At 45.1% G+C, this 25,646-nt stretch overlaps 8 protein-coding genes across 9 annotated transcripts; 4 read left to right on the forward strand and 4 right to left on the reverse strand.

The window, feature by feature from the left end:
- The first annotated feature begins 161 nt into the window (after nt 1-161).
- On the forward strand, nt 162-651 carry TrAFT101_002255 (uncharacterized protein). The gene has a single exon (XM_066126545.1). The coding sequence runs from the start codon at nt 199-201 to the stop codon at nt 514-516; it is 318 nt and encodes a 105-aa protein (XP_065982648.1). The 5' UTR covers nt 162-198; the 3' UTR covers nt 517-651.
- On the reverse strand, nt 603-3,843 carry TrAFT101_002256 (uncharacterized protein). Its single transcript, XM_024899664.2, has 7 exons — nt 3,390-3,843; nt 3,302-3,331; nt 3,175-3,246; nt 3,074-3,114; nt 2,218-3,013; nt 1,852-2,160; nt 603-1,787 (listed from the first exon to the last, which is right to left on the reverse strand). Exons 1-7 carry the CDS (start codon nt 3,511-3,513, stop codon nt 739-741), a joined length of 2,421 nt encoding a protein of 806 aa, XP_024763378.1. The 5' UTR covers nt 3,514-3,843; the 3' UTR covers nt 603-738.
- A 1,696-nt stretch (nt 3,844-5,539) lies between these two features.
- LXR1 (L-xylulose reductase) lies at nt 5,540-7,270 on the reverse strand. The gene is made up of 3 exons (XM_024906470.2): nt 7,166-7,270; nt 6,366-7,107; nt 5,540-6,301 (listed from the first exon to the last, which is right to left on the reverse strand). Exons 2-3 carry the CDS (start codon nt 6,683-6,685, stop codon nt 5,821-5,823), a joined length of 801 nt encoding a protein of 266 aa, XP_024763379.1. The 5' UTR covers nt 6,686-7,107; nt 7,166-7,270; the 3' UTR covers nt 5,540-5,820.
- A 5,335-nt stretch (nt 7,271-12,605) lies between these two features.
- TrAFT101_002258 (uncharacterized protein) lies at nt 12,606-14,445 on the forward strand. The gene is made up of 5 exons (XM_024902428.2): nt 12,606-12,861; nt 12,923-13,261; nt 13,341-13,712; nt 13,811-13,912; nt 13,989-14,445. The coding sequence occupies exons 1-5, from the start codon at nt 12,778-12,780 to the stop codon at nt 14,190-14,192; spliced, it is 1,101 nt and encodes a 366-aa protein (XP_024763380.1). The 5' UTR covers nt 12,606-12,777; the 3' UTR covers nt 14,193-14,445.
- A 201-nt stretch (nt 14,446-14,646) lies between these two features.
- On the forward strand, nt 14,647-16,689 carry TrAFT101_002259 (uncharacterized protein). 2 transcript variants are annotated; one of them, XM_024899731.2, is made up of 4 exons: nt 14,647-15,127; nt 15,185-15,555; nt 15,623-16,031; nt 16,102-16,689. In XM_024899731.2, the coding sequence occupies exons 1-4, from the start codon at nt 14,898-14,900 to the stop codon at nt 16,535-16,537; spliced, it is 1,446 nt and encodes a 481-aa protein (XP_024763381.2). In that variant the 5' UTR covers nt 14,647-14,897; the 3' UTR covers nt 16,538-16,689. The 2 variants fall into 2 exon arrangements, with proteins under 2 accessions (XP_024763381.2, XP_065982649.1); XM_066126546.1 differs by having other exon boundaries at nt 15,623-16,689.
- TrAFT101_002260 (uncharacterized protein) lies at nt 16,523-17,197 on the reverse strand. The gene is made up of 2 exons (XM_066126547.1): nt 17,061-17,197; nt 16,523-16,931 (listed from the first exon to the last, which is right to left on the reverse strand). Exons 1-2 carry the CDS (start codon nt 17,169-17,171, stop codon nt 16,641-16,643), a joined length of 402 nt encoding a protein of 133 aa, XP_065982650.1. The 5' UTR covers nt 17,172-17,197; the 3' UTR covers nt 16,523-16,640.
- Nucleotides 17,198-21,945: 4,748 nt separating this feature from the next.
- On the forward strand, nt 21,946-22,976 carry TrAFT101_002261 (uncharacterized protein). Its single transcript, XM_066126548.1, has 2 exons — nt 21,946-22,016; nt 22,076-22,976. The coding sequence occupies exon 2, from the start codon at nt 22,149-22,151 to the stop codon at nt 22,917-22,919; it is 771 nt and encodes a 256-aa protein (XP_065982651.1). The 5' UTR covers nt 21,946-22,016; nt 22,076-22,148; the 3' UTR covers nt 22,920-22,976.
- A 1,290-nt stretch (nt 22,977-24,266) lies between these two features.
- TrAFT101_002262 (uncharacterized protein) lies at nt 24,267-24,813 on the reverse strand (the record flags this gene model as incomplete). The annotated part of the gene is made up of 2 exons (XM_024903680.1): nt 24,267-24,392; nt 24,448-24,813. The coding sequence occupies 2 exons, from the start codon at nt 24,811-24,813 to the stop codon at nt 24,267-24,269; spliced, it is 492 nt and encodes a 163-aa protein (XP_024763385.1).
- Between the last annotated feature and the right edge of the window lie 833 nt (nt 24,814-25,646).

Here is a 25,646-nt window from a genome sequence, read left to right on the forward strand (position 1 = left end):
CCACAGGGCTGGGGGTTGTATAAGCGAAGCGAAAGATAAATGCGGAGATGATGTTGTGTCATAGAAGAAGCATGTAATGTTGATCATGGTAGTTTGTCATTGCAACAAAGAAGTTGGGATGTTTGGGTATATAAATGCCCCCTAGTTGGCACATGAACGAAAGACGAAATATTCCAGAAGACTACACGAGTCTACCAAATGATCACCATGCCTCTCTCTACCAATAAAGCCTCGAAAAAAATACCTGGAAAGACAAACGAACAGAGTAATTGTCAATTGGCTGCTCAAGCCGGACTTAAGTGGGGTAAAACTCCCAAGATAGATGAGCAAACTTCGGAGCTACCAGGCGACCATCCCGTCCACAAGATTCCACTCAAAGAGCAAGAGAGGATGAGGCAAAAGGGAATTAACCCTGTATTAAAAGTAGAGATGGATGAAGCAATGGGGAAAGGAAAATCGGGAGGAAAGTTTTGGAAGAAATACGGAACCACAAGTATGGGCCCGTGGATGGTATAAGAGCATCAGCACATATTACATTGTTTAGAGAATTGACTGGCGGCTATGAGGATCTTAACAGTAATATTATAGATTGCAGGCAGATCATATTCAATAGCACACAAGCTATGGAGAAGCGGAATAGGAAAAGCGCACGATAAAAGGTATTTTCTTTTGTCATAATAATTCAAGTAATTAATATTCGACGTTATTCATTATGTAGCGCTAGTCTCTTGATTCTATCTAGCTCCAGAAGTGCGTTGACGCACTCGGCGGAAGATCTGCCTTGGCAGTTCCAAAATTTGTATTCTCTTGGGGCCCGAGAGTCAACTCAAGCACCCCGCCGTCAAGGAAGAAGCTGTGGGTTACCCATGCCTTGTTATACGGCTTGCCGTTTAACTTGGCGCTCTGGATGTAAATGTTGCTATATCCAGCATCAAAGTTGATGTTGCGAATGGTTGCTGTCTTGCCGGATCGCGGGTCGGTGAAGCTGACCTCGGGGAAGAACGGTGGGATAATAAGATAGACGTTCTGTCCGCTCATGGGGTACAAGCCCATCATGGAAAGTGCCGTGAAGCTGCCCATGGCACCCGAATCATCATTTCCTGGAAGGCCGGCAGTGGTGTCGTTGAAGGCGCTAGGGATGTATCTGTGCAAGTATTCAGCGGAGAGTCCTGGTCTTCCGGCGTAATGGAAGATATAGACAAGAAGATAAGCTTGTTCATCGCCTATATAAAACAAGCCTGGAGTGTTGTGCATAAACTCAAGACGACGCACGAATGCATCTGGACCGCCTAGTGTTGTGATTAGTGTAGCCTGGTCGTGAGGCACGTAAAACGTGTAGAGCCAAGAGCCAGCTTCATACGTCTCGTGGCCACCAGGATTCAAATAACAGCCATTGAAGTTGTACAAGTCAGTACAAATGGCAGGCTCTTGGAAACCAAAGGTACCGTTCAGATATCGCGGCTGCAAAAAGCCTTCGAATCCACTATCGGTGAACAGATTGTAGTCTTGAGTTCCAGTCAAGTTCAGCTTAGACCGCGAGGTCGGGTCATACATATTCTTCCAGTTACGGGAACGCTTCAAATATTTTTCTGCGTCTGCATGCTTTCCAAGACCGCGAGCCATCTCTGCAATGCAGAAATCATTATAAGAGTATTCAATAGTTCGTGAAATAGAACGAGTGAAGAGTCCATAGCCACTGAAGTCCCAGTCGTCGGTTGGAATGTAGCCAAGATTTTTCCAGCTCTGCAAGCCACCACGGCCCTCGACTGTCCAAATTTGGCCTTCAACTATTCAATCAGATACGTTAGCATATGAATTCCTTTGAGCAGGTTATTAATGGAAAAGGATTACCTTCAGCGTCAGATACGACAGCCTCATAACCAGTAGCCCAGTCGATGCCGTCTGTCAAACCCTTCAAGTAAGAGTCCGCCAACAGGTTGTCAGCGTTGCTGCCACCTTGAGTAAAGCCCTTGCAGAGAGACATGCGGCAGTCAGGAAGTTTGCCCTCATGGCGGTATATATCGATGAGACTGCGAATCATCAAGGCTTGAGCATGGGGATCGACCAGGGTAAGCAAGGGGTGTGTGCTTCGGAAGCTGTCCCAGATGCAGTAATATGAGTCAAAGTATGGCTCACTGCTCTTCCAGAGGGGGTTTTCGCCTAGAATCGGCGTTAGAAATAATGCAATTCATCTGACTGAAAAATATGCCTTCATACCAGTATAATCTTGTGGAGAAATGAGCGTGCGATAGATGCCACTCCAGAATGTCCTTTGGAGAGAGTCGCTGATACCCGTGTTGTCAACCTTGATAGTGCTAAGCTTCTTGCGCCACGCATCCTCGGCATCGGCTCTCACAGATTCAAAGTCAAAGTTGGGAATTTCCTTCTCCGCGTTGCTGCAGGCTTGCGCGGTGCTAATGAATGAGAGTCCAACTCGAGCCAGAATCTGATTGTTGGCTGGGGGGTGGAATTGAGCCCAAGCGCCAGCGGGCAAGATTGGGCTCTGGCCATCATCATAAGTGCGGAAGCTCTTGCGGTCTGTACCTGCACGGTTATTTACAAAAATACCCGTGTTTCGAAGCGTCGCTCCTTGGAAATCTGTACAGAAATAGAGATTATAGTTGCCAATACCAAAAGAGGGCCTAAAGGTGCCGTTGCCGGATATACGGCCTGTGTTGGCATCAACGGAGATGATTGCATCAGTTCTGGAACCAGAAAGATCAGCCAAATCGGCTAGAATCAGAGGGCTATAAGGCGTTGTCCCATTAGAAGGGATCTTGGTTGGAGTGCCGTCCGTCGGAAATGTGAATCTGTACAGCGCTGTGTGGTTTGTGACTGTCATTTCAGCTTTGACTGACGTATTGAGCTGAATTGCAAAGTAACCCGGCTTGGCCACAACCGTTTCATTTATTTTTGCTGAGGCTCTCAATGTTGAAGGGTAGTAGCAGTTGTTGATGTCGTCGTTTAGACAACCAGTCTGGGCAAAAAGAGGGAAGTTTCCCAGCGATGCGCCCTGTGGGAGGTAGCCATTAGCATTATCCCCGTCTCTGCAAGTAGGCGGTTATGAACTTACACCACCTGTTCCACTATCGTGCATGTGAGAGAAGCCAGTAACTATAGATATTGGTTAATCCTGGAAAATCTTCTTTCGGCGATGTGCTGTAAGATGCGTACTTAGGCCATCGTTCGAGGCATAACCTCCCTGAATCTCCTCATTACCATCCGCTACACTTTTTGCCATGCCATCTTAAACCGCATTTGTTAAAATAGTCTCTACTTTTGTTTAGCACAATATACTCACAGGGGAGAGTTGCGCCTGGGAAGACATGTCCTGTAATACAAATTAAAAAGGGGAACAATTGTATATCATTAGAAGCGTAAACTCTTACCTCCATTCGCAGTGCCAATTAACGGGTCGATATATTCAAGTACATCGAAAGAAGATTGCTGATCCGCTGCTTGGCTCAGCCCAACCAGCAATGGCCAGTAGGCCACGAGTTGCTGGATATACATGTCGTTGTTGATGTATCAATGTACCCAGAGAAACTTATTGATATGGTTTGTTATGGGTAGAATAATTAGAGTTTATAAAACCAGAGCAAGAGGTAATCAAGGGGCATGAAAACAGGGAGGGAACCCTCGAGCCGCCTCGGGAAGTACTATTAACTTCGTTCCAAGATGAGAAGCAAAATCGATAGCCGGCCCTGCGGGTAGCATCAGAGATTCATGCTGCGGATATTGCCGTTTATGTAGTATGCCCAGCCTCCCTTTGTTGGATATCTCACTACCATCTTTGCCCAACTGAATAAGCCTAAGACATTTGCATCTCGTAGGGGAGTATTCTGCCAAGATTATTATTCTTCCCCGCAGCTCGATGAGACCATCAAGCATAAACATGGCGGGGGGAGTTTCGGGTAATACAACATTGCCATTGATAATACTATTTTGAAGTGGGAACGCTTGCTGCAGGTTCAAGACACCATGTCACGCTGAGCATCAAGGCACTGAACAATGCCCGTTGGTTCCCGGGGAATACCGTTCTGTCCATGGTTGTGTATATTGTAGCAGCTGGAAATATCCGTCGGTATTCCTTCAAAAATCGCATGTTGTTGGTCCAGCAAAAGGGCTTCTTAGTCAAAACAGCGAAGCTGGCGGAGACTTCTGTGGCTAGGATGAGGCTAACGACCATGGAAGAGGTTGGAGGTTCATGATATCATCTTCCAGCGAGTCTTCCTAGTGCACAGGCAATGGTTTGAGACCCACAGAGATGAACCCCTGTCTAAAGTCCGGTATTGTGTACCATAGCTCGAATATGGTTACATAGAACTACGATTCCCCCTCATTTGTGGATCGCGATGCTCATCCGATATGCATACATAGGCATACTTGCAAACCTTGCGAACTGGAGTTGATGACCTTTCGGCCAATAGCTACGCCATGCAATGGCTTCACGACAGGCTTCGGCCGCAGAAACTAGGGATTAGGAGTAGTATCTATCCACAGCCAATGTTACCCGATAGTCATGTTATCGCGTACAGGATATTAAATGTCTCGATCATTTAGGGAGGTGGATAACGATTCGACGCGGTAATCCGCAAGCTCATCCGATCTCGCCGTGAGCGTGCAAGGGCCAAGTTGTTTGTTGTTGTTTCCCTGTGTAAGGAAAGTATATTTAAGTAGGAGGAACATAAGTAGGCAGGTAGCTATGAGGGATGCGAATGCCACTGTCAGGATCCGCACTTGCGAAGAGCCTTTTGAACCGTCGGGCGTCGGGGGTAAGAGCATATGAAAGGGGTATTCAGGAAAAGGGCCAGAAAAGAAGGATTTGTTGATAGGGCAAGCTACAAGAAAGACGCGGTATGCATCAAAGTTAACCGATATGGTTACTCTGACGCTTTGCTTTTGCTTAATAAACACCTTTAACGCATTCACATAAACCCATTTCAACTTGAAATCTGAAAGTTATCTCCATTCTCTCGTATTTGAACACCGCGCCTTCTTCTCCGGCATTGCTCCATACTCCGGCGGAAGTGTTAGCAGCAGCTTCCCATGGATCCCAAGTATTAGACGGCACTTGCGCTAAATCCCGAGAGCCACACGCCGTAATCAAGCTAGAAAAAGGCAACCACACTACTGTTGGGTACTTCTGGCAATAGCCATGCCGGGACCACAGCCCCGTCGGTGGGGGAATGCCACGGGCAGATCGCGGGGAAGAAGTGGATGAGAAATTACATAGAAACGCAAGGGGTTCGTTGAGAAGGGACGACGAGAATAGAACGACGTTCTCGACCCCTATCCAAGCTGATGTCTGATAATTTAGTTTAATGCCTCTAAGACATTTACGAGTTGATGGCAGTAGTACGCACTGCTTCTTGCAGCGCTTTGGTATAATTCTTCTTACTGCCTGCCTGAATTTACTACTGAGGGTGATTCCAGCCGTGTATACCTTTACTCCCCGGCGTTTCTGATCCCTGTATTGTAGCGTAATTTGCCAACGGCAGTTCAGCGACGGCTAAATGTCAAACCCTGGCATCGGGCCATGAATACTTTTAGCATACCCGTAGCTGCGATGGCTCCTCGCAGAATCTCCTCGCGCCGAAATGAGACCAAGAATCCAAGGGTAGGCACTAACTAGTACTATTTGCATTGAGGGCTGAGCTGATTGAGGTCCGCTATTTCTATCTAAAATCGGTGAGCTACTTGTGAGGGCGAGTCAATTTAATTTTGTTGAATATTTTTTCTTTTATTGAGTCATCATTATGGTACAGTTAGGCTCATTACAAAGGGTTTTGGTAATACGGAAAATAAAATAAAGCTTTTTCATCGAGTGGTATAGCCTCCATCAATTACAATATCAGCTCCCGTAGTATACGAACTAGCATCGCTGACGAGATAGACATATGCACCCTTGAGCTCTTTGGCATCGCCATTGCGTCCCATAGGGATCATGCTTCGCCATAGCTCTTGCGTCTTGGCGTCGATGAAATCCGACAGGCCTGTATCAATGTAGCCTGGCGAGATGCTGTTGACACGGGCGAAGTCGCGCCATTCGTTGGCCAGCGAGCGCGCCAGATGGATGCAGCCTGCCTTCGCAACGTTGTATGAAGTCTGTTCCTGAGGGTAGTTTGCGACATGGCCGGACATTGAGGCTGTGATTACAAGGGAGCCATGACCTTGCTTCTTGAAGTGCGCACCAACGGCCTTTGCGCAGTATGCAGTACCACTAAGATCGACTTGGATAACATGGTCCCAATCACTAGAACTGCCGTCGACAACGCCACTGTTGGCTGTGGCACCAGCACTGGGAAGAAGATGGTCAGTATCTAACTGTTCCAACAGGTGGGGATGACCCATGGAGAGCTTACTTGGCAATGAAGGCGTCAATCTTGCCAAAATCAGAAACGACCTGGTTCACAAAGCGCTCGACGTCGTTGTAGTCGCTCTGGTTGACTTTGTATACCTTGACCTTGACGCCGTATTCCTTGCTCAGATCAGCCGCATTCTTCTCCGCGCCCTCTTTGCGCGATGCATATGTGATGGCAAGATCAGCGCCCATCTCGGCGCAACCACGCGCGGCCTCAATTCCCATACCACGAGGCCCGGAAGCCCCGGTGACGACGACGACCTTGCCCTTCAAGCTGAAGAGGTCAAGAAGATGGCTGGCTGTAGGGATAGGCTGAGGCATGGCGGGCAAGACGATGGATATGATATTCACGAGTGCTAATGGGTTTTGATGAACTGCGGGAGGTGAGCGGACAGAGAAGGACGTGGCTGCTGACGAGATATCTCTATAGTATATATACTGGCGACTGAGCCGGATGCGGGTTTTATGGCGATCAAAGCCACTTTTTGTCACGCTCTTCTCTCCTCATCTTGCTCTCCTCTGCAGGCAAGGCACGCGATGGGATTCGTTCGAGATTCCGTGGCGTCGCCCTGAGTGGATACGTGGGAATAGCCAAGAATTCTGCTTCTAGAAAACGACTGGATGATAACGAGGGGGTGGACTTCACTGGAGAGACAAGAGGCACCGAGAGGGACCGAGACAGCTTGTGGTGAAGAGATTATGATGTCATGTCGTGGTTTGCGGATCAAGCATTTAGCAAGTTTCTGTCTAGCAGGTATTAAAAGTCAAGCATTCAGTAGCATGGGCTGGCCAATCAATTACCAAACACCGCGTGTAAGTGCAGCTGGGCAACGCACACAGAGTCTAACCCACCTACGAGTGCTTATAAACAATGCGAATCTCGCACTTCATCTCCTGTTGTGCTTTGATTGCAATGGCTTACTTGCAGTTATGCCCGTCACCTTATCCCCGCTTTCTACTCGCGGTCGCGATGCCACCCCCAGCTCCACGACCAAAACGTCATCGTTTGTCGCTGAGCGGGATCGATCCGCTATTGTCTCCATTACCCCACCTGCTCGTTCCGTGTTCCCGCATCGATCGGGCGTGGATGTTGCCGGCAAAGTATGGGAATTTAGAAGGTAGAGGGTTGTGGCGCTGAAATTGCTTCTTTGCTGAGGTTTTTTTTTTCTTGTGTTGCTATGTAAGTTGACGGGAGGCTCTTCAACTGCGATTGCCACAACTAGATGGCAAGTGATGGTAAAAGATTCGTTTGACGAGATGACCGATTGCACACTCCATACACTGTTCTCATTTTCCGATGTGGTTGCAAAAGTAAGAACGTTACTTTGTCAAAGCGTTTCTAGCATTATGTCTAAACATGGCAGATCCCGAAAAAGTTGTATTATATAATATGCTTTCTAGTTCTATGAAAAACATCGCCGACTTTTCTGTCCTGTGCGTTAAAAGACCTTTTAAGTCGTGGGAAAGTCCTGGGCATATATGTCTATATGACCTTTCCGCTTCTTTATAAATTTCGCCATATCCCGGTCTATATCATTATGTTTGGGAAGTGAGAGAAATGCCGCATCTGCTTCTCTTGACTATTCCTAGCAGTAGCAGGTTCTGGAAGAGCTGCAGGCTGTTGATTTTGTTTTGGATATACTTACTGATTTTGCGGATTTGTACACCCTTGTAGTTTAATACAAATGGCACAAGCGCAAACAATGAAGTGACGCATCCTAATTGCGTAAGAGACTACTGAACGCTAATGCCTTTGAACATGTAGGATGTAAATAGAGGAAACACGGCGCCGAATATCGAACACAGAGAAACACTTGGTACAAGCACTGATGCTGCGAGCTGCTTAATTTGTTAGTGGCGGTAGCTTGGGCTTGGACGATAGAAATTAACGACATTGATACTCACCACGGTATACGCATCAATTAGATAATTGAATGTCTGTAGAAAGACTAGAGAAATGTCAAATCTAGTGACCGCGCCTCCAATGATTGGCACGATCCAGTGGACTTCTTCCCGATAGCCTGACCAACCAAGCCAGAATAAGCCACTTGCAAAAAAGATCCGCCAACCATGGCTTCTGGTAGTCGCCATTTTGGTATCGCAACACCGTTGTTTGCCTCCAGCTTGTGATGGTAGCTCGGCGCCCGAAGTATCATTACTACACGAGTGATCATACAGTCCAGAACGGCGCTCAATTCAGGGAGCCCGCATACACCAGGTCTCATTTTATAAAAGCCCTGAAAGAGGATAGATGGAGAAGTCCGTAAATGAATGCCGCGTAAAGACTAAATCCCAATGATTAGTAATTCGCATGCTATCGAGCGAGGGCAGGCGTATCTTTAATGCACATACCTCATAAGGAAAACGATTGGCTCAACAACGAGCATATGAAGAGGCCATAGAAAGCAGCGGTGGAGTACATCCTTCAAACTAATTTCCGTCTCTCCCAACTTCGGATGGATAGTCCAATTCTTCGTTTGCTATCACAGTCTCCTTGCTTTATTCGTTAAGACAACTGGAGTGTACGACTTGTGGAGAAAAAATACGCTGAGGATGATGAACGCCAAAGCGCACATGATGCCTGCAATATATTGCGTCCAACGCCAACCTAGATAGCTTGTCACAATGAAGCCGTCAATAAAGGGAGCAACTATGGGCTAGATGAAGACACAGAGAGTGAAAACTGTGATTTGAGCCTTTATCAGCTCTAAAAGGATCTTTGTGATTAATCGGCCTTACTGCAAGCCCTTGGGTCTTATTGTCAAAAAGATTCGCACAAATAGCGCCACTTATAACCAAAAAGCCACTCCGAAAGATCCTACAAAGAAGAATTTATCATGACACTTTGAAGGTCTTTAAATAATGCGACTGGTACATATGGAAGATCATACACCCGAAACAAGCAACGACAAGGGGTATTCGACGGCCAATGAACAATATGAACAGACGTTCAAGATTTCTGGGAATAATTTCAAGGTATGATTCTTCACACAGCCAAACACGAATCTAAGGATGTATAATGAGATGACTAATATTGCGACTTCGGAAGAGACGTGGAATTCTCTTGCGATTGTTGGAACAGCAGGTGAATGTATGGCGCTGACGAAAGAGATTGAGAAAGTGCTGTAACTTATTGCAACATGCACTATTATCCTGTATGTGTTAAATCAGGCTGCGGCGTTGCATTCTTCTCACTGACCTGGTATTCATTGGCCAATTCTGCGGATGGGCAGGATCATCCGGCCCATCAAAGTCGACCAGATACGCTTCATTTTCTCCAAGCAGTTCTGGAGGATAGGGCTCTCCTCCACCCATTGACAGAAACCCGGACTTGAATTCCCCATTTGCGTTCATCACTTTGCTGTGCACGTTGTGATTCTGACCTTCTTTTGTTGGTGTCCGAGTTGATGCTGAGTCTTCCTGTTCTACATGATGTTGCGCATTAAACTGGACTGAGGTCTCTTCGCATCGAGATGGAACTTGAGAAACATGATTCTTCAAGCGGTAACAATTGGTTCCCTTCTATCTAAGCCATGTTGGTTATATTTGTATCATTAGTTGATTGATATACTCTTATACTTCACTATTCACTCCCATCTCTGCTGTTTGTATCTGAGTACGGGATATCGCGGACGCTGCGTCATCAACGAATATTTTATGTATGTATTATATTGATAAAATTATCGCTTACATCGTTTTACGTCTTTGCTAATAGTCTACGACAAGGATTGTAATGGAAAATTTAGATCCCATACTACTTGTAAAGGGTTGTCCATATTTCGCGAAGGTGCCTGATAATAAATGTAGCGTATGCTCCATCTAGCATGTAATGAGTATCTCTCTGGGTAAACAAGGCATGCGAGACTCCACCCAGCTGCCATGCGCTTCTTTGTTCGTGGTAAACTACCAGTAGATCGACCGTGCTATTAAGGTAGTGCATCTACCTAGGTAGTAGTAGCGGCGCACTTCGCCGAAGCTTTTGCCAAATTTGATGCCGGTAGCAAAGTGCGAATAATGAATAGCTGAATAATACAGTCCACTACCTAGTAGATACTAGGCTCGGATCCTCGGAGGCCCGGATCCTAACCAGGCTAATCTCAGTCGAAGATGGAAGACGGCGGCTTGTACCTAGCCCCGATCTTTCTACATAAGAAGCCATCCATCATATTAACTTCTTACCGAAACCAGGATCTTGCGGAAATCAAGGGCCAACATATTGTACGTGGACAGTTTGATCAAAACGGTTAGTTCCTATACTCTCACCTTGCTATTGGTTGTTCAAACCCATGGCCCTCGATTTATTGCTTTATATAGATACCTTCCGGCGTTATGCTGTACTTGCCCTGTTATATGAAAACAACAGATCTATGACATTTAAGAGTAGTTTTATTGTGAATCCTTTACTGCCTGCTATCTCCTAAACTGGATGCCCGAGCTATTTGGAGTGAAAATAAAAATAACATTGCTGTGGGATAACCCAGCAGATAATGTGCCCATTATCTAGTACGTCAGATTTTCAAGATTGTCTATCTATGGCAACTCGTAAATTGTTACAAGGGACAATTCGAATGTCATCATTGTTCACAAAAATATTGTTGAAGGAGACCATTCTCAATGCAACGTGAACTTGCAGTCCAACTTTTATGTCGACGACAATGTCTGGACTACTGTAGAATCTCCAAATCGTTTAACCGCTAGAATACGTACTATCGTAAATACTATCTCGAATGTTGGCCTTTCGCTGATTACATGACGGTTATGCAAGATCTACGTTCTCCATAAGTGTACAATGATAGGGAGAAAACCGCCAAGATTCCATCCAGCTGTTAGCTAGCGCGGAACGAAATATATAAGTGAAGTTCGCAGGCGAATCTTGCACCCCAAGCTGATGGATCTGGTTGCTTGGTGCGACCAATCGTGCAAATCTCTGGGATAGTAACTCAGTTGGACGCCATTTAAATAATAAGGAAATTTTCCCATAAAAAAGCTAGGTCATAGAAGCAGCATACTTAGTGTAGCTTATGGCCTCGAGAAACACTAGGACATTTGTTCTCTTACAAGTGTCACTAGCTTATATGACTTATTGGAGGATTCTACTCAATAGTGATAAGTAATGGGTACAACAGAGGCTCAAATATTAGCTACAAAACACATTGAAAGAGTAAGGTGATAGCTAAGTGTAAAATAACAAGGAGAAACCTAAAATACTATATACGTTCGGTCTTACAAGCGGTACAATCATATGTCCATTTACCTAATTAAAGACAATCATTTTCATTCTTCACAAATATACAGATCGGTCTTCATCGTATCTAAACTTAAACGTTGAATTATTTATAGCCACTCGAAATTGGCAGATGTTTGAATAAACAATGTAACGGCGGGGAGGTTCTCTATGAGGAAATAGTGTTTCGCGATCAAATTCTAGTGCTGCCCATGGAAAATTCTGTAGCGTATGAGCTACTAATGGCAGACAGTGGCAGGCTTGGCAATAAACCTAGAGATCTCGAGCTGAGGCAGTCGCTGCGGTAAACAATATTCGAATTACGAATAATAGCTTCATTATCGAGGAAAAAAACTGTCGCTGTTTAATTTCTAGCTGAAACTAGTTCCTGTTCATCTTTGTAAATCCTTATTGTTCTTCTTATATACATTACCTAACAAACTAACGTGATCTAAATTGCACCAATGCTTCAATGCTGCAACACCCACTTGGTATACCTTTTTCTTAGCAATCCAATTAACTAACAAGATGAAGATCGGATGCCTATTTTATCCTGTACACACATTTGAATCCGTCGTCTGCACACTATATTAGTAATCGTTGGTCAGTTTGCGGCGTATCCCGCTGTCGTCATCTTGGGTTAAATCACGACTCACGAATCAGATTTATCCGACGGCGCTCATCATGCCAGTGATAACATCAGTTGCTCAATAGTGTCGCAAGCATTTATGTAGCTCCTAATAAGAATTGTCACATCTCATTTCTTTCAACAGGACCCTCAAAGTAAAGCCCACTATCAATCTTATCAAGATCTGGTTCTGAAGTCGCAACATCCCCCCACGATTACCATATTTGACCGCTGCAAGGCGTGCTCATCATAGGTATGCAACATATATAGCTTAACCGTTTACATACTCTCCGTAACCGCCAAACCCCGCAGTTCACCATATAGCTGATCGATCACGATTTAAGCTGGGGATGCCGCCATCGAGAGAAATTTTGGTGCAAGGTGCCGATATTCCGAATGTAGAGGAGCAAACGCTATCAATATCGTGCACATGCTAGATATATTTAATACGAAGTGTAGCGCAATTAAAAACGTCAGAGGCTTGAAATATTAGTCTGTATATAGGCTTTCACGGAATCCATTTAGTCAGAAGGCGTATTTGTTGAAACACCAGCTTAAAGAATGTCGACTACGAAGACAATAACAAAGTCAGGCGCTGAAGTCGGGAGGCTCACACTGGCATACGATGATGCTATCCATCAGCAGGTAAACCGCCAAAAACATGTAGACGCAAAAGTAATATGTTACCTAATTCGTTTAACCAAAGTATCAATATCATCAATATCTCCCTGTCTACGACGAAGAGACTCGCTTTGAAGCGATCCAGCCATTCGAGTTCAAGGATCGCGGACTAGGAGCAGACAAAGCCAAGTCTGCTCTCCTTTCTAACAGCAACTCTGAGCTCAAGGTCTCCAAACTCACTCCAGTTATTGGTACCGAAATTCGAGGCCTACAACTTTCTCAATTGAACGATACTCAGAAGAATGAGCTTGCCCTGCTCATTGCTGAGAGGGGAGTGGTCATCTTCCGCGATCAAGACTTCAAAGACATTGGCCCAGACAGGCAGATGGACTTTGCGAGATATTTTGGGCCATTGCATGTTCATGTGAGCAGAATTACCTACACAAATACATACGCATATATGTACATAGCGGTGGATATAGCAACACTAACCAGTCCCCCAGCCCGTTGGAGCTCACGTCAAGGACCATCTCGAGTTTCACAATATCTATCTAGGCCCTGATAACGAATATCGAGCACGCCAGCGAAGAGAAAGACTGACCACTACAGGGTACCATTCGGATGTTTCTTATGAACATCAGCCACCGGGTATTACCATCCTCACTCTACTATCTGTCCCACCAACCGGAGGCGATACCGCCTGGGCATCACAGACTGCAGCATACGCCCGCTTGTCGAAACCAATCAAGGCGCTGCTAGAAGGCCTGCGGGCTGAGCATAGTGGCTTTAACCAAGCAGACAATGCACGACGAGACGGGAAGCACGTTAGACGGGAACCCGTGAAGAGTGAACATCCCATTGTGAGGGTCCATCCGGTGAGTATATTAGCACTGTTTCTAGTATTACAACATAAAACCTATTGGACCATCTGTGATACAACGGAGTACGATGCTAAGCATGGGTTTATTTGCAGGCCACCGGAGAAAAAGCCTTGTTTGTCAATAAAGGGTTCACGAAGCGCATCATTGGCCTTCAACATGAAGAGTCAGATGCCCTTCTGCAGCTACTGTTTAATGTAAGCGTCGACCCCCCGCACTGCCGATGCATGCTACGTGTTTTCATGTCACTAACTGTTAACCTTCAATCTATAGCACATCGCGCTCGGGCAAGACTTCCAAGTTCGGGTCAAGTGGGAGGAGGGTACGGTTGCGCTCTGGGATAACCGCGTAACTGCGCACACAGCCATCTCAGACTTTGACCACCATAACCCACAGGAGGGCCTCCGCCACGGCGTCCGACTGACAAGTCAGGCGGACAAGCCGTCGGGCGTCAATGGCCTCGAGTCGGTTTGGTAAGAAGCGGCAAGCAGCTGCTATGACTATGGAGGCTGCCATGCAGGGAGACACTCTGGTGACTGCAACAATAGGGATCGTGCCACAATAAGAAATATGACGGAGTAGTAGTAGAAAACGGGGAAAGAGGCCCGGGGCGCCATGGAGAAAACAAATTTCTCTCACTGTCGACGAGTCGACGTCAGAAGTTAGCCTGTAGAACTAACAGGATTATATACAGGCATAGTATACTGGAGCTCTCCGATTTTAAATCTAGTACTATGGGCTGATTAATGCCAGCCGTTTCTCTCCCTAGCCATGCCACCCGGAATAGACGCTCTCATTGATTCCGTGAAGCTACCTATTCGGGCAACGCGCATTTGTCATCCGAATTGCCTTGAGTCGCACAGTGTGTCTCACGTATTTTGCTCCCTGCAAAGGTTGACCCTGCATCTTTGATGCCATCCCTGACTCGATTTCTCAACTTAGTTATATGATCCACACATCCTATCTTTATGCAGCACTCTAGGACTACCTACTTTGACGGTAATGCCTGCAGGACGCAAATATCTCTAACAATACCCTCTGCTATTATTCTTAACCGATAATCACAGTAATTAAACAGAACAACTGCCGAAACATAGCTACTTAGTAACAGCTGACAATACAAAACAACCTCTGCGCCTAAATCACATGACTAGCCCAGAGAGCAAATAAACCGATTGTCTGATGTTCATCTATGAAGGCAAACCCAGCGGCGACATCAGACCAAAACAAGCTTTGGTCAAGATGGAAAACGCAAATTCGTATAATTCTATTAAAAGTCGGCAGAGAAATATTCTCGGCACATTCTCATTCTCGCCACCGTTGGTGCCTGATGATGGAATTGTCGCCGGTGCCGCTCCCGAGAAGGGCCAGCCTCCCAAGAGGAGAAAGCAGCAGATTTTACGAGCACAGAGGCATGTTTGAAGTTGACTCTGGATGAAATGTCTGGGATAAACCTAACAATCTTATAGAAGCCACAGACAAAGGACAAAGGATTATATGAATGCTCTCGAACAGGAAGTCCAGCGTCTCCGAGCAGAAGGCGAAAGGCTGAATGGGATAGCCACCAATTGGAAGAGATGTGTAATGGCTTTGGTTGCCACAACAGATGCACCAGCATTAAACATCTATCAGCTCTCACAGTTTGGTCCTGGTATATTCCTGTGGTCGGTTTCGAATCCGAACCAAGCGGTGAATGTAACCTCCACCGACGCTTCTCTAATCTTGAGCAATGAATATCAATGGCAAGCATACCAACAGCAGCCAATGGTATATCCTAGCTTGCACATGCTGCCACACATCAACATCGAGGATGCCTCAGAGGAATTTCTCTTGCGAAATTGTAAGAGATCATGCAGCATTCTCTATGCTCGGTTTGTTCGCTAACCATCTGCTTCTTTTTCATCTAGTCTATGAGAATATCATCCCGACACTGGATGTCACTGAGTCAACTACCCAAGGATATGTCAAACACATTCTGCCACTAGCATTCAATAACCCAATGGTCAGAAGCGCTTTTTTGGCAGCATCTGCAAGCCACATCCAGATTGCCCAAGGGGCAAAGACTATGGTCGATAGACTTAGGTATAGGTCAACCGCAATTGCCGAACTGCGGCACGTCTCAGCACAACCAGAGACAGACTCTTGCGCGCCTCTCGCTACCATCCTAGGCTTGATGATCGATGACATGATATGTGGCCATAGAGAATGCCCTGCTTTGCTAAAGCTTGCCGAGTTCTGGATTCACAAGGATAGCCCTTTCAGCACTGATCCAGGCGAGAAAGCAACGCTTAAATTCTTACTCGACCAAGTCCAATTGTACGCCTCAATCGATATGTCTCTTTTTTTTAGGATCTTGACTAACAAATATGTTTTTGTCCGATGAAAGATTAAAAGCAATTGTTTGCCCCCTTTACCAATTCAACAAGATTATAAGCAAAGAGAGCCTAGCTGCAGATGGAAGGCAACCCTTGTCGCTCAACCAAAAAGATCTCTTCGAAGTCTTCTCCGCAATAGAGAGTGCAGTAGCACAAACATGTTATATATATGCACTGCCGGCGTCCAGTTCTCCCCTCGAGAGCAGCAATACAGACTCAAATTCATCTTCAGACGAGCTTAATAAACTGCTGGACCGACTCCAAGCGACTGTGACCAAGGTACCCCCGTACGCATTGGGGGAACATTCTTTAACATGGGTTTACTTTATCGCGGCATCAAGGAGCAAGCGAATCGACCACAGCGCTTTCTTTGTTGCGAGGTTCGCAGAACTTTTGCAGCGCATCGGACATGAAAAAGTAAATGAGTTATTAGCCGGATTAGTATAATATGTATATTTAATGACATAATATGTTGACATTTCTACACAAGCAATTATGAACCCAACGTTAATACGCCACGAAAACACGTGGCGTAGATGGGAGCTCATGCTCATGGAGCAAAACCATCATTCATTTTAATCAAACCCAGCTGTTGCAGCGCCACCAGGCCAGACTCTTCACCCGTCTCTTCTATGATTTTACCATTCTGTAGCCTATAGATTGTAGTTCCAGAAAATCGCATTTCTTTGCCAGTATTGGGTACAGGCAGACTTCCAACAGGCAATTCGTAGAATGCCGGCCCAGTATGCTTCCCCCCACCGAACCACCGTGCAACTACGTAATCGCTTTCGGCAATTAGAGGAAACGGGGAAAGCAATCGAAACGAAACGTCTGGAAATGCCTGGGTTGAGTTGCTGCTGTTAGCATATCGGATAGCCCAGCTCACGGGTTCTGTTTTAAACCTAGCTATGACCTCTTTGGCGGCAGTTTTACCGACCATTCGGCCATGCATAGGGTAGAAGATAGTTACATTGTCGTCGCACAGTTCATCAACAATGTTGGCATTCCCATTGGTCCAAAACTCTTGGAAATATCGGGTAACAACCTGGCGATTTAACTCTGACACAGAAAGACCCTCCATTTTCACCCAATTGGTATAGTAACTGGCTGTCCAAGTTACGGTGATAAGATAGTATAGTATGGTCGCAGTTGTGAGTAGTAGCTCGATACTTTCGACAGGCGATTAGTTGGAGTGTTTGATGTTGTGACAAAGTCTAATTGGAAGGCGTTCGCTTAGGTTCATATGCCGACAAACGCAAGTCTTAGCCTGATCCTGGTATCATTAGGCCGACATGCAAGTACATAGGAAAGTAAATCTCTTCCTTAAAGTGGGTTTCTCATTGGAAGCTGTATGAGAGGGTGCTGTGGCCGTCGTCGACTACTGCGTGTAAAATACGCGAGAAAACGGCTATGGTAACGGTAAGCGTTGACAGCTGAACCTAGCTGAACCCTGCAAGAAAGTATCGGGGATAGTTGCCGTTAGAAACTTGTGAGCCAATCTTTGACGCAACCCAAGTAGCCTGGTTGGTGTCGAGCGCAACGCCCCAAGATAGGCCTTATACTACAAGAAACGGCGGACGGGAAGATTGCGGGTTACGGATTTTCTTCAGCTGTCCGCTATTATGAGTAATGCGTTAATAAGAGCCTCTTCTCTCAATGACATTATTCCCGGGAGCATTTCGCAAATAAATGCTCATTCCTGCGTGGCTTTGTAATTCTAGAGCAAAGATAGACATTTAACATTATGATTAGCTGCATATGACTCGTTCAACAGTTGCAATCAAGTCGTAATTATGTAGCTGTGGTTTGCATCATGCATTTGGAATTATTGCTATTGGAGAATAACTACTATTTGGCTACATAGTACACACTTAATATCCCGACGCCGCTAGATCGTTTTGCTACATTTCCGCTCCTAGCGATATTTTGGCGACCATCAGAATAAGCTACGGCTACTAGTTCTAGCAATAGGTTTTCGCGCGGCAATCAAATTCCTTTTTCTAGTTAGCGCTTTCTAAAAGCCGTTTCTCCTTTCCAGCTTTAACTCGTTAAGCTCAGCTCGCTTGCGTAGCTCGCTTGATATTCGCAATGGCTTTGATGCGTCTCCAGAACCAAGCGCTCGTCAAAGAACCAAGGCAGTCAACCCCAAATCTTGCCATAAATATCTAGCGATAATGAGGGTATTTGACACTGTATACAGCGTAAAGAACAGATTTCGAGTGCAAGTATAATATATTCCAGCAATACTCTCGAATAGGTCAGCAGGCAAATCTTGATGCAACATATAAACTATGTTTGTCAATTGTATTGCTTGAACTGCTTTGCAGCAAATTTTTCTTTCGTATTTACTCCACCTTTGTGCTACGGTATATCCATCTGCCTGATGAACTGCTGCCTGTTTTTACGCCTAATACTGAAGGTAATTATGCCCTTTTCTTCTATCACTTAAGCGAAAACGAAGTCAAAAACCACCTAGCTCTTCTTCCCCATCCATAGAATGGAGATCTGGCATAATATGCGGCCGCCTCCTTGATACTATAAACAAACAGATCGGTCATTACTTTAACAGGCTTCAACTCCGAAGAGAAAAAGTACTCTATATACTAATTACAGAGTACGACTTCCCTTGCAGAGGGCGTGGCTGGCGCCGTCGGAAGCTCGTCCAGCACTTTTGGCTACTGTGTTGCGGCGGAGCGTTGCTTCTGGCTCCTGTAAGCGCAAGTCTCACCAAGCTCCCTCCTATCATGATGTCGAGGCTGTACCCCTGCCCCTGGTAGCTTTTCGCCATACAGAGGCGTCAAGACTCATGTCTCTAAGCACGGTTATTCCAGGAAGATTTTAAGCTTCACATTAGCCAATCTTTTAATTTGAGGTCATCAATGACGGTTGCATTGGGTACATTCATAGATAGTAACTACATATTAGTGTCCCATGATGTTATATATCACTTTATAGACCGAAATCGGAATGATTTTCTCGTCAACGCTCCACCTTCGGATTAATGCCAAATATATCCTTTCAGATTAGGTATTGGGGGAGAAAAGTTAGCTTCGAAAGCAGTGGTGAAGTGTCAATTTAACGAGTATGCATCCCAGAAGGCTTTTCCTGGACCGTAGAAGACTTTTTTAGACCATAAAAACTTCCCTAAAAATTTTTCCGTTTCTTTCCATGCGGAGGGGAGCGTGCCATATGCAGACTGGTGAAGTAGCAATATGTACTCGGATCTTGTCACGCCTAGCTGGGCGAATGTGCCACCCACTATCGTACACCACAGCATTGCATCTCTGTTGGCTTCCCATAAAATACTCTTCTTCGCATCCCGTAAGACACGTAGTAGGTTTGAAGATATGTGCGATGGAATGAAGTGGCCTGTCCATACCTCCGAAAACAGCATATAAGCGCAGAGATATAGTGCAAGTATACAGCCTACTAATACTCCATTGATCTCGTCTGCCGCTACGAAATGAGAGTAAAGTCGAGACTCTATCCATGCTTGATGATTATCCAAGTGGAGAAGGGAAGCTGAGTCATCGAGGTCTATGTTCGATAATTCTCTGTAATGCTGCAAAGCATAGATGTCTTCGATGGTCTTGACCAAGTCACTCCCAAACACATGTCTCAGTGGCTCGAATCCCGGCGGTAGGGTATATACAAACGATAGAAATGGATTGCGCCCCCAGTGAAGCTCTGGGAAAATATCATGGGAGAATCTGCGCTCGGAACCTATGATCCAAGCCGCGTTCAGATCTTGCCAGAATATTGCACTACAGACAGGGGTTAGAATGCTGATACGATGGCACATAAAGGAAGCCTAGTTCAAATATTTACTGTTTGATGCCATCATGAAGATGGATTAGCTTGGAGTCGCAGAAGTTTAGCAGTTGCATGACACCAGCCAAGTGCATCTCTACTCGTGGTTTGTTCCCCAGTCGCCACTAGATATTGTTCTTAGCAATGAAAGACTAGCAGGCCGCAAAATACTAACCTCTACTCCTATTAAGAGTAATATGGCTCCTATCATTTGCGAAACAGCTGGAGGATCAAGGGAAGACCCTATTTTCTGATTGATATGCCTAATTGTTGTATTTTTAAAACTGGGCCATTCCTGCGTGAAGTGATATTCATTTGCAGCGAATGTTAGGGAGAGCATAATAGCATTTGAGAGAGCCTCATCGCTGAATCCATCACGAAATATTATGTGAAACTTTTGGTGTGCGGTGGCTTCTGAGAAATTGCACACCGGCTCTAAAGCTTGCGATGCCGTTTCTAAGTGGTCTTAGCATTAGGATTTTCCAAACGAGGCGCATACCATACTATTGCCTATGGGGATTTGCAACCGTATAGAATTAGCGATCGTATCGAGCCAAATGGCTGAATATCGATTGGTGGTTTGGGGAAATAAAAAATAGATAAATGAACCAAGTCCAGCGCTGTGCTAAGCCTAGCGACAGCCGGTTCTTGGAGATTCTATGGCCACGCCAGGGGAGCTAAACCTCTATGGGCAATTTGACAGCAGCCTCTATTTACGTCTCAGGAGTAGTTCATTTTGCTGACGAGACGCAGGTTTGGTCGAACTATATACCAGGCTCCATCGAGTTATTTGCCTCTTGCTCATGATCCTATCAGTTGCCTAGCCTTACCAGTTGCCCATCAAAATCTCCTGACGCTATTTGATACGCGTTAATGCTCATCAGGTTACTGTATCGCTTCAGCCAGGGCTCTAGGGTGGATGAAACGCCGGAAATGGTAGTAAAGTCGATTCACCGACGTTATCTTGATAGATAGATTCCAGGGCAATGTCCTGGAACCTGGGACTACTTTCGGATTCGGAATCAGGCATTAGCACTATCACCAATATGGGAATAAGTGATGCTCCAGGATGTCTAGTTGACCGCATTCCCATATACACGAAGGTGTTCCATAAGGGTCGGCCAGGCGGTCCATCCCCTTATTATATCTTTGTGCTGGTACTAAATGTCTGTATTTACTTGGCTTGTGTAAATCGTGTTAATTCTATATGCGATAGAAGTGGTAATATCTGCAGCTCAGCGTTGGGTCAGGCTTTACATGTATTGTATCGACAGCTTAAAATTTCATCCATGCTGCTGCATTATTCTTCCCAATGATGAGCAGTCATTGTAGAAATTCGTATAGCAGTTTCGTCCGGCCAGTACCATCATATGATGTATGCAGCAACTGGAAAGCGATGACGCTAGATAAAGGGAGAATTTGGGCTTCGTCTGACAATCTTACATTTTACAGAGAGCTTCAGTGGTCAGTATGATCGTAGATTGCAAGCTTTATATAGGCTTTTTGCCTCCCCTCACAATCTCCAAACAGCACCAACTTGGATAATTCGCTTCTCCAAATTCCGCACAAACCACATTGGTTTGCGTCAGACCAAGTAGTGCGCCTTCATCGCAGCATATTATAGGCTGACGCAACCAAAATCTTAGTTAGCCTGAAGAAAAATCTGGTAGATCATCGATTGGAAATCGACTGTGGTACGAATTACCATCTTTGGAGTTGTCCATGTAGAGAGTGCAAATAGTTCTGCGATTGATGTCCAATCAGTCTAAGAACCGCTAATGAAAGAGGGTACACAGTCTGAGTGCAATTCAGCCACTTTCTCGGCAGAGCAGGATACAAGCACGACAAAGCGGCGGCTTAGCCCAAAATGGTCGCATATTTGCTCATGCGCTGCGTGGCGTTTGTGTGCTAGAGAGTATTGGGGAAACAGTGTCGCTATTATTTTGCTATTTTAAGCTTGGCGGTTGGTGTCGAAATGCATCGTGAGATACCTGTTATTTTACAAATTGGATGCTTACAAAGCTGACGCTGGGATATTACGCACGTCTTAACATATTAGATATATAACTGCGAGGCATTAGTTACTATTGCATACCTTACTCACAGACGCGTACATGTAAGTATATATATTATCAGTATATATATGAATTGACAGAACATATCGAGTAGTTATAGCACGACTTCAGGTACATACGCATCGATTATCAAGTCCATTAAGCAATCGTCATCATATTTGCCAAATCCAGCCATGGCCAACGCTTCTCTGAATGCTCTCGCCAAAAGGTTCAAAGCTTTACATACTCCTCATCACCCTCTAGTATTTGCAAACATCTATGATGCAGTTTCTGCACGGGCTGTAGCATCCCTGCCCAACGCAAAGGCCCTTGCTACAGCCAGCTATGCGGTTGCGGAAGCAGCAGGTCTTCAGGATGACACTTTAACGCGGGCTGCTAATGTGATCTCTGCTAAAAATATTGCTTCGGCAATTAAAGAATTCGGAAAGCCACTATCCGTTGACTACCAAGACGGATATGGAGATGAGCTAGAAAGCGGCCTAACGGAGCTCATTCGAGCTGGTGTTGTTGGCATTAACCTAGAGGACTATAATGGAAACACAAAGACACTATATAGCATCTCCGATGCAACCGATCGGATCAAGAGAGCTCTGAGCACGGCTAATGCACTGGGAGTGCCTGATTTTGTCGTCAACGCCCGGTGTGACACACTCATTCAAGGAGGTGGTCTCGAGGAAGTCATTGAGAGAGGTCGTGCGTATCTTGCCGCTGGTGCTACTACTGTATTTGTATGGGGTGCCAGCCGAGGTGTCTCACGCAGCGAAGTTGTTGAGTTAGTCAAAGCCTTTGATGGACGACTGAATGTCCTGCTAAATCTTTCCGGCGGTCTAACGGTGAAAGAATTGGCGGATATTGGAGTTGCGCGAATTAGCATCGGGCCTACTCTGCAGATTGGAGCTATGACAAAGCTAAAGAAGGACGCTGAAGCCATCTTAGCAATGTAATTATACTATTCATGTAAAACGTTGATGAATATGGCGGTGGCATGGGCTCTACAAATGATTTAGTGTTTAGATTATGCACTATGAAACAATCTCATGATGCTATTTAAGAAATATTGAAATCAATTCACGCTCTGCCGTATGTGGTAGAGAAGTTCCCATGTGAATTGTTAAGACCGCAATCAGGCCCCTGTCTTTTCCTCCTCTTTTTGCCCTTCCCCTCCTTTTTTTCCAATAGCACTTCTACTGTAAGTATTCTTGGTCATAATTATTGCTATATTTTATCCAGATATTTGAAGTATTGCGCACGCTATACTATGATAGGATGAGTTGGAGATCTCATTATACCATAACGAGAAAGGGTACTTAATCGGGTCTTTCCCTGTGCGGTGTATGGTCGCATCTGCATTATATCACCTAAAATTAAGATGGGAGACACTCACTATCGAGTTTTGCGAGGATGTATGGTACACAAGTAATTTACTGGAATGAAGTGTCTCAGGGCATGAAACAGAGCCTTCCTGCTGTCATGTATGTGACCTAAGTATATAATACACGCAAAGCGATTCGGGCTAAGCTCCAACGGCCGCAATTTCTCCAAAAAGCTTCCCTCGTTCCATGAATGGGGTCACCAACAGTATGGTACCGCCTCCACATTGCAGTAAATAAAGTCTTTCTGTATGGCCTCTATAATTGTGTTCATCGCTTAATGGGGTATCTCGTCGCTAATTTCCTCAAATAGTATGCTCTGTGCGCCAGATGCTGCATCTGCCATGTCTTTGTGTGAATAGTTCGTGCCGGCGAGCACTCTTTCCAGGTTTTTGACCGCCTCCGCTTGGCATACCTAGCCAGCAACAACAAGGAAAAATGAGGTTGACGCCCAGCTGCGACAAATATTGTAGGCTTATAAATAGCATCACCAACTTCTTTGGGCTCTACAATAAGCGATGTCATAACGTAGCCGTGCTGGGTGGTGAGACCCGTGCCAGCTGCATTAATAATTAGGAGATCGGAGTCAAAGCTTTGAGCTAAACGACCATTGAAGAGTCTCCAATCATCAAGAGAAGTCCAGAAAAGACAGATTGAACGTGACCATTATAATGACGTACGATAGTATGCGGAAAACAGCTTCCAATAAATGGACTTGTCAATTTCTTAGTTTTTCAAGAGAATCTGCGATGTGTAGAACAGCTTCATTCTGGCTTAACAAGTTTTCTCCTGCTATATGCCAGTCAATTATATTTGCTAGCTGATAGCCTTGCACTAGTAGGGTGTAGACACAACTACCTTTACTTCACCATAATAGAATAGCTGAATTCACTAACATATCATCCTGCAATTATGGGGATATCAGATTGCATTTGACTTCTTTCCCTTAAACTCCTTTAGGAGCTCATTAAAATCTTCATCACCAGCTGCAGCCAAAGTTTCAAAGTGTGCCATATTGTCCTTCAACCACTGGTTTTCTTCTCCAGTCTATTTAACAGAATGTATTAGTCAAATATACTAGGTAAAGCTGCCGCTAACTTACTTTTGGCCGGCCAATTCCAGCTTCCAAAGCCGTTGTCAAAGCGCCCATTATCCAAACCGTTCGCAGTCCTCTTTCACCCTCTGATCCTATAATTCTCTCCCATTCGGTTGTAATTTGCTTGCAGTGGTCCAGGTATGCTTCGTTAGTACGATTGCTCCCTGCTCGTGTTCGGATGACCACACGATTGTACTTTCGCCGTAAACCTCCTCGAAATACTACTTGATTGTTCACATCGGTATACCGGACGTTAACAAAGAAACGTGGAGTGTTGAAACGCTTTGAATGCAAATCAGTGAAAGCAATAGCCAGCTGTTCTTGCTGCTCCGGTGTAAGCGGGGTTACATATTCAACATCATAAAGGGGCATAATGGCGACCGAATTATACAGTTCAAGTATGCGACTTAAGCAATTGTGGTAATTCTGTTTCACATTAATCTATAAAAATACACAATTGCGACTATAAATAATGAAGAAAACTTGTCGTAATGGCCGAGGCTAGTCAATGGACTTCTGGGCGTGCCTCGGCCGGCCTGAGCCAACATTGGCTTAATCAGCGGCGGCCACAACTATTTTCCACCACTCGTACTTCTAAAAGTACATTTGAAGAGCAAAGAAGAAGACACAACTCTTTAAATATTGCGCTAGCTTCGGCTTTTGCTCATGCATCCAACTCAAATTACATATCAGCGATTATTGCCTAGTACTTCAAGAGGAGCATAGCGTAGCAGAACTAGTCCAAGTTGATGAATGCTTAGGCGCTCCAGCTAGATATGCAGGGTTAGAATTACAATAAATGTGTATGAAGAAGTATATCGATCTACATAATTTTCTCTTAAAAAAAATTCGCCGGCCAGTTCTTGACGGTAAGGATGAGATATTAGAGTCTATCTCAATTTTCTGCACGATATGTCATGGCTAACAATAATGACTCAACATCTGCAAAGGAAATGGCGAAGTAGTGACGCATGTTCGGAGCAGAGAGCGGCCAATGACATATGGGCGAGAGTCTATGTTCAAAACTTCGCCCATTATCGTTATCTGATATATTAATCTTAACATTTCCAACCTTCTCCTTTTATCTGTGAACCCGCTGCCACTTTTTATTCGCGGAGGAGGGGGGCAAGAAAACAGGCGTGGGTATCATGGAAAAAGTTAACCAGGTGATTGCATTTAAGCTGTTAAGAAAGCGAAAAGATATA

Source organism: Trichoderma asperellum, chromosome 1 (genome assembly GCF_020647865.1).
Source record: "Trichoderma asperellum chromosome 1, complete sequence".
Classification (NCBI taxonomy): Eukaryota; Fungi; Ascomycota; class Sordariomycetes; order Hypocreales; family Hypocreaceae; genus Trichoderma; species Trichoderma asperellum.

Coding starts and splice junctions, on each gene's coding strand:
- TrAFT101_002255 (XM_066126545.1), top strand. CDS start 199: ATGATCACCATGCCTCTCTCTACCAATAAAGCCTCGAAAAAAATACCT.
- TrAFT101_002256 (XM_024899664.2), bottom strand. CDS start 3,513: ATGTATATCCAGCAACTCGTGGCCTACTGGCCATTGCTGGTTGGGCTG. Junction 3,014..3,073: donor ACGATAGTGGAACAGGTGGT/GTAAGTTCATAA, acceptor TACCTCCCACAG/GGCGCATCGCTGGGAAACTT. Junction 1,788..1,851: donor TGTCGTATCTGACGCTGAAG/GTAATCCTTTTC, acceptor CTGATTGAATAG/TTGAAGGCCAAATTTGGACA.
- LXR1 (XM_024906470.2), bottom strand. CDS start 6,685: ATGCCTCAGCCTATCCCTACAGCCAGCCATCTTCTTGACCTCTTCAGC. Junction 6,302..6,365: donor ATTGACGCCTTCATTGCCAA/GTAAGCTCTCCA, acceptor TCTTCTTCCCAG/TGCTGGTGCCACAGCCAACA.
- TrAFT101_002258 (XM_024902428.2), top strand. CDS start 12,778: ATGTCGACTACGAAGACAATAACAAAGTCAGGCGCTGAAGTCGGGAGG. Junction 13,262..13,340: donor TTGGGCCATTGCATGTTCAT/GTGAGCAGAATT, acceptor CCAGTCCCCCAG/CCCGTTGGAGCTCACGTCAA. Junction 13,713..13,810: donor CCATTGTGAGGGTCCATCCG/GTGAGTATATTA, acceptor GTTTATTTGCAG/GCCACCGGAGAAAAAGCCTT.
- TrAFT101_002259 (XM_024899731.2), top strand. CDS start 14,898: ATGTTCATCTATGAAGGCAAACCCAGCGGCGACATCAGACCAAAACAA. Junction 15,128..15,184: donor CAGATTTTACGAGCACAGAG/GCATGTTTGAAG, acceptor ACAATCTTATAG/AAGCCACAGACAAAGGACAA. Junction 15,556..15,622: donor GGAATTTCTCTTGCGAAATT/GTAAGAGATCAT, acceptor TTTTTCATCTAG/TCTATGAGAATATCATCCCG.
- TrAFT101_002260 (XM_066126547.1), bottom strand. CDS start 17,171: ATGGAGGGTCTTTCTGTGTCAGAGTTAAATCGCCAGGTTGTTACCCGA. Junction 16,932..17,060: donor ATGAACTGTGCGACGACAAT/GTAACTATCTTC, acceptor AACTCAACCCAG/GCATTTCCAGACGTTTCGTT.
- TrAFT101_002261 (XM_066126548.1), top strand. CDS start 22,149: ATGGCCAACGCTTCTCTGAATGCTCTCGCCAAAAGGTTCAAAGCTTTA.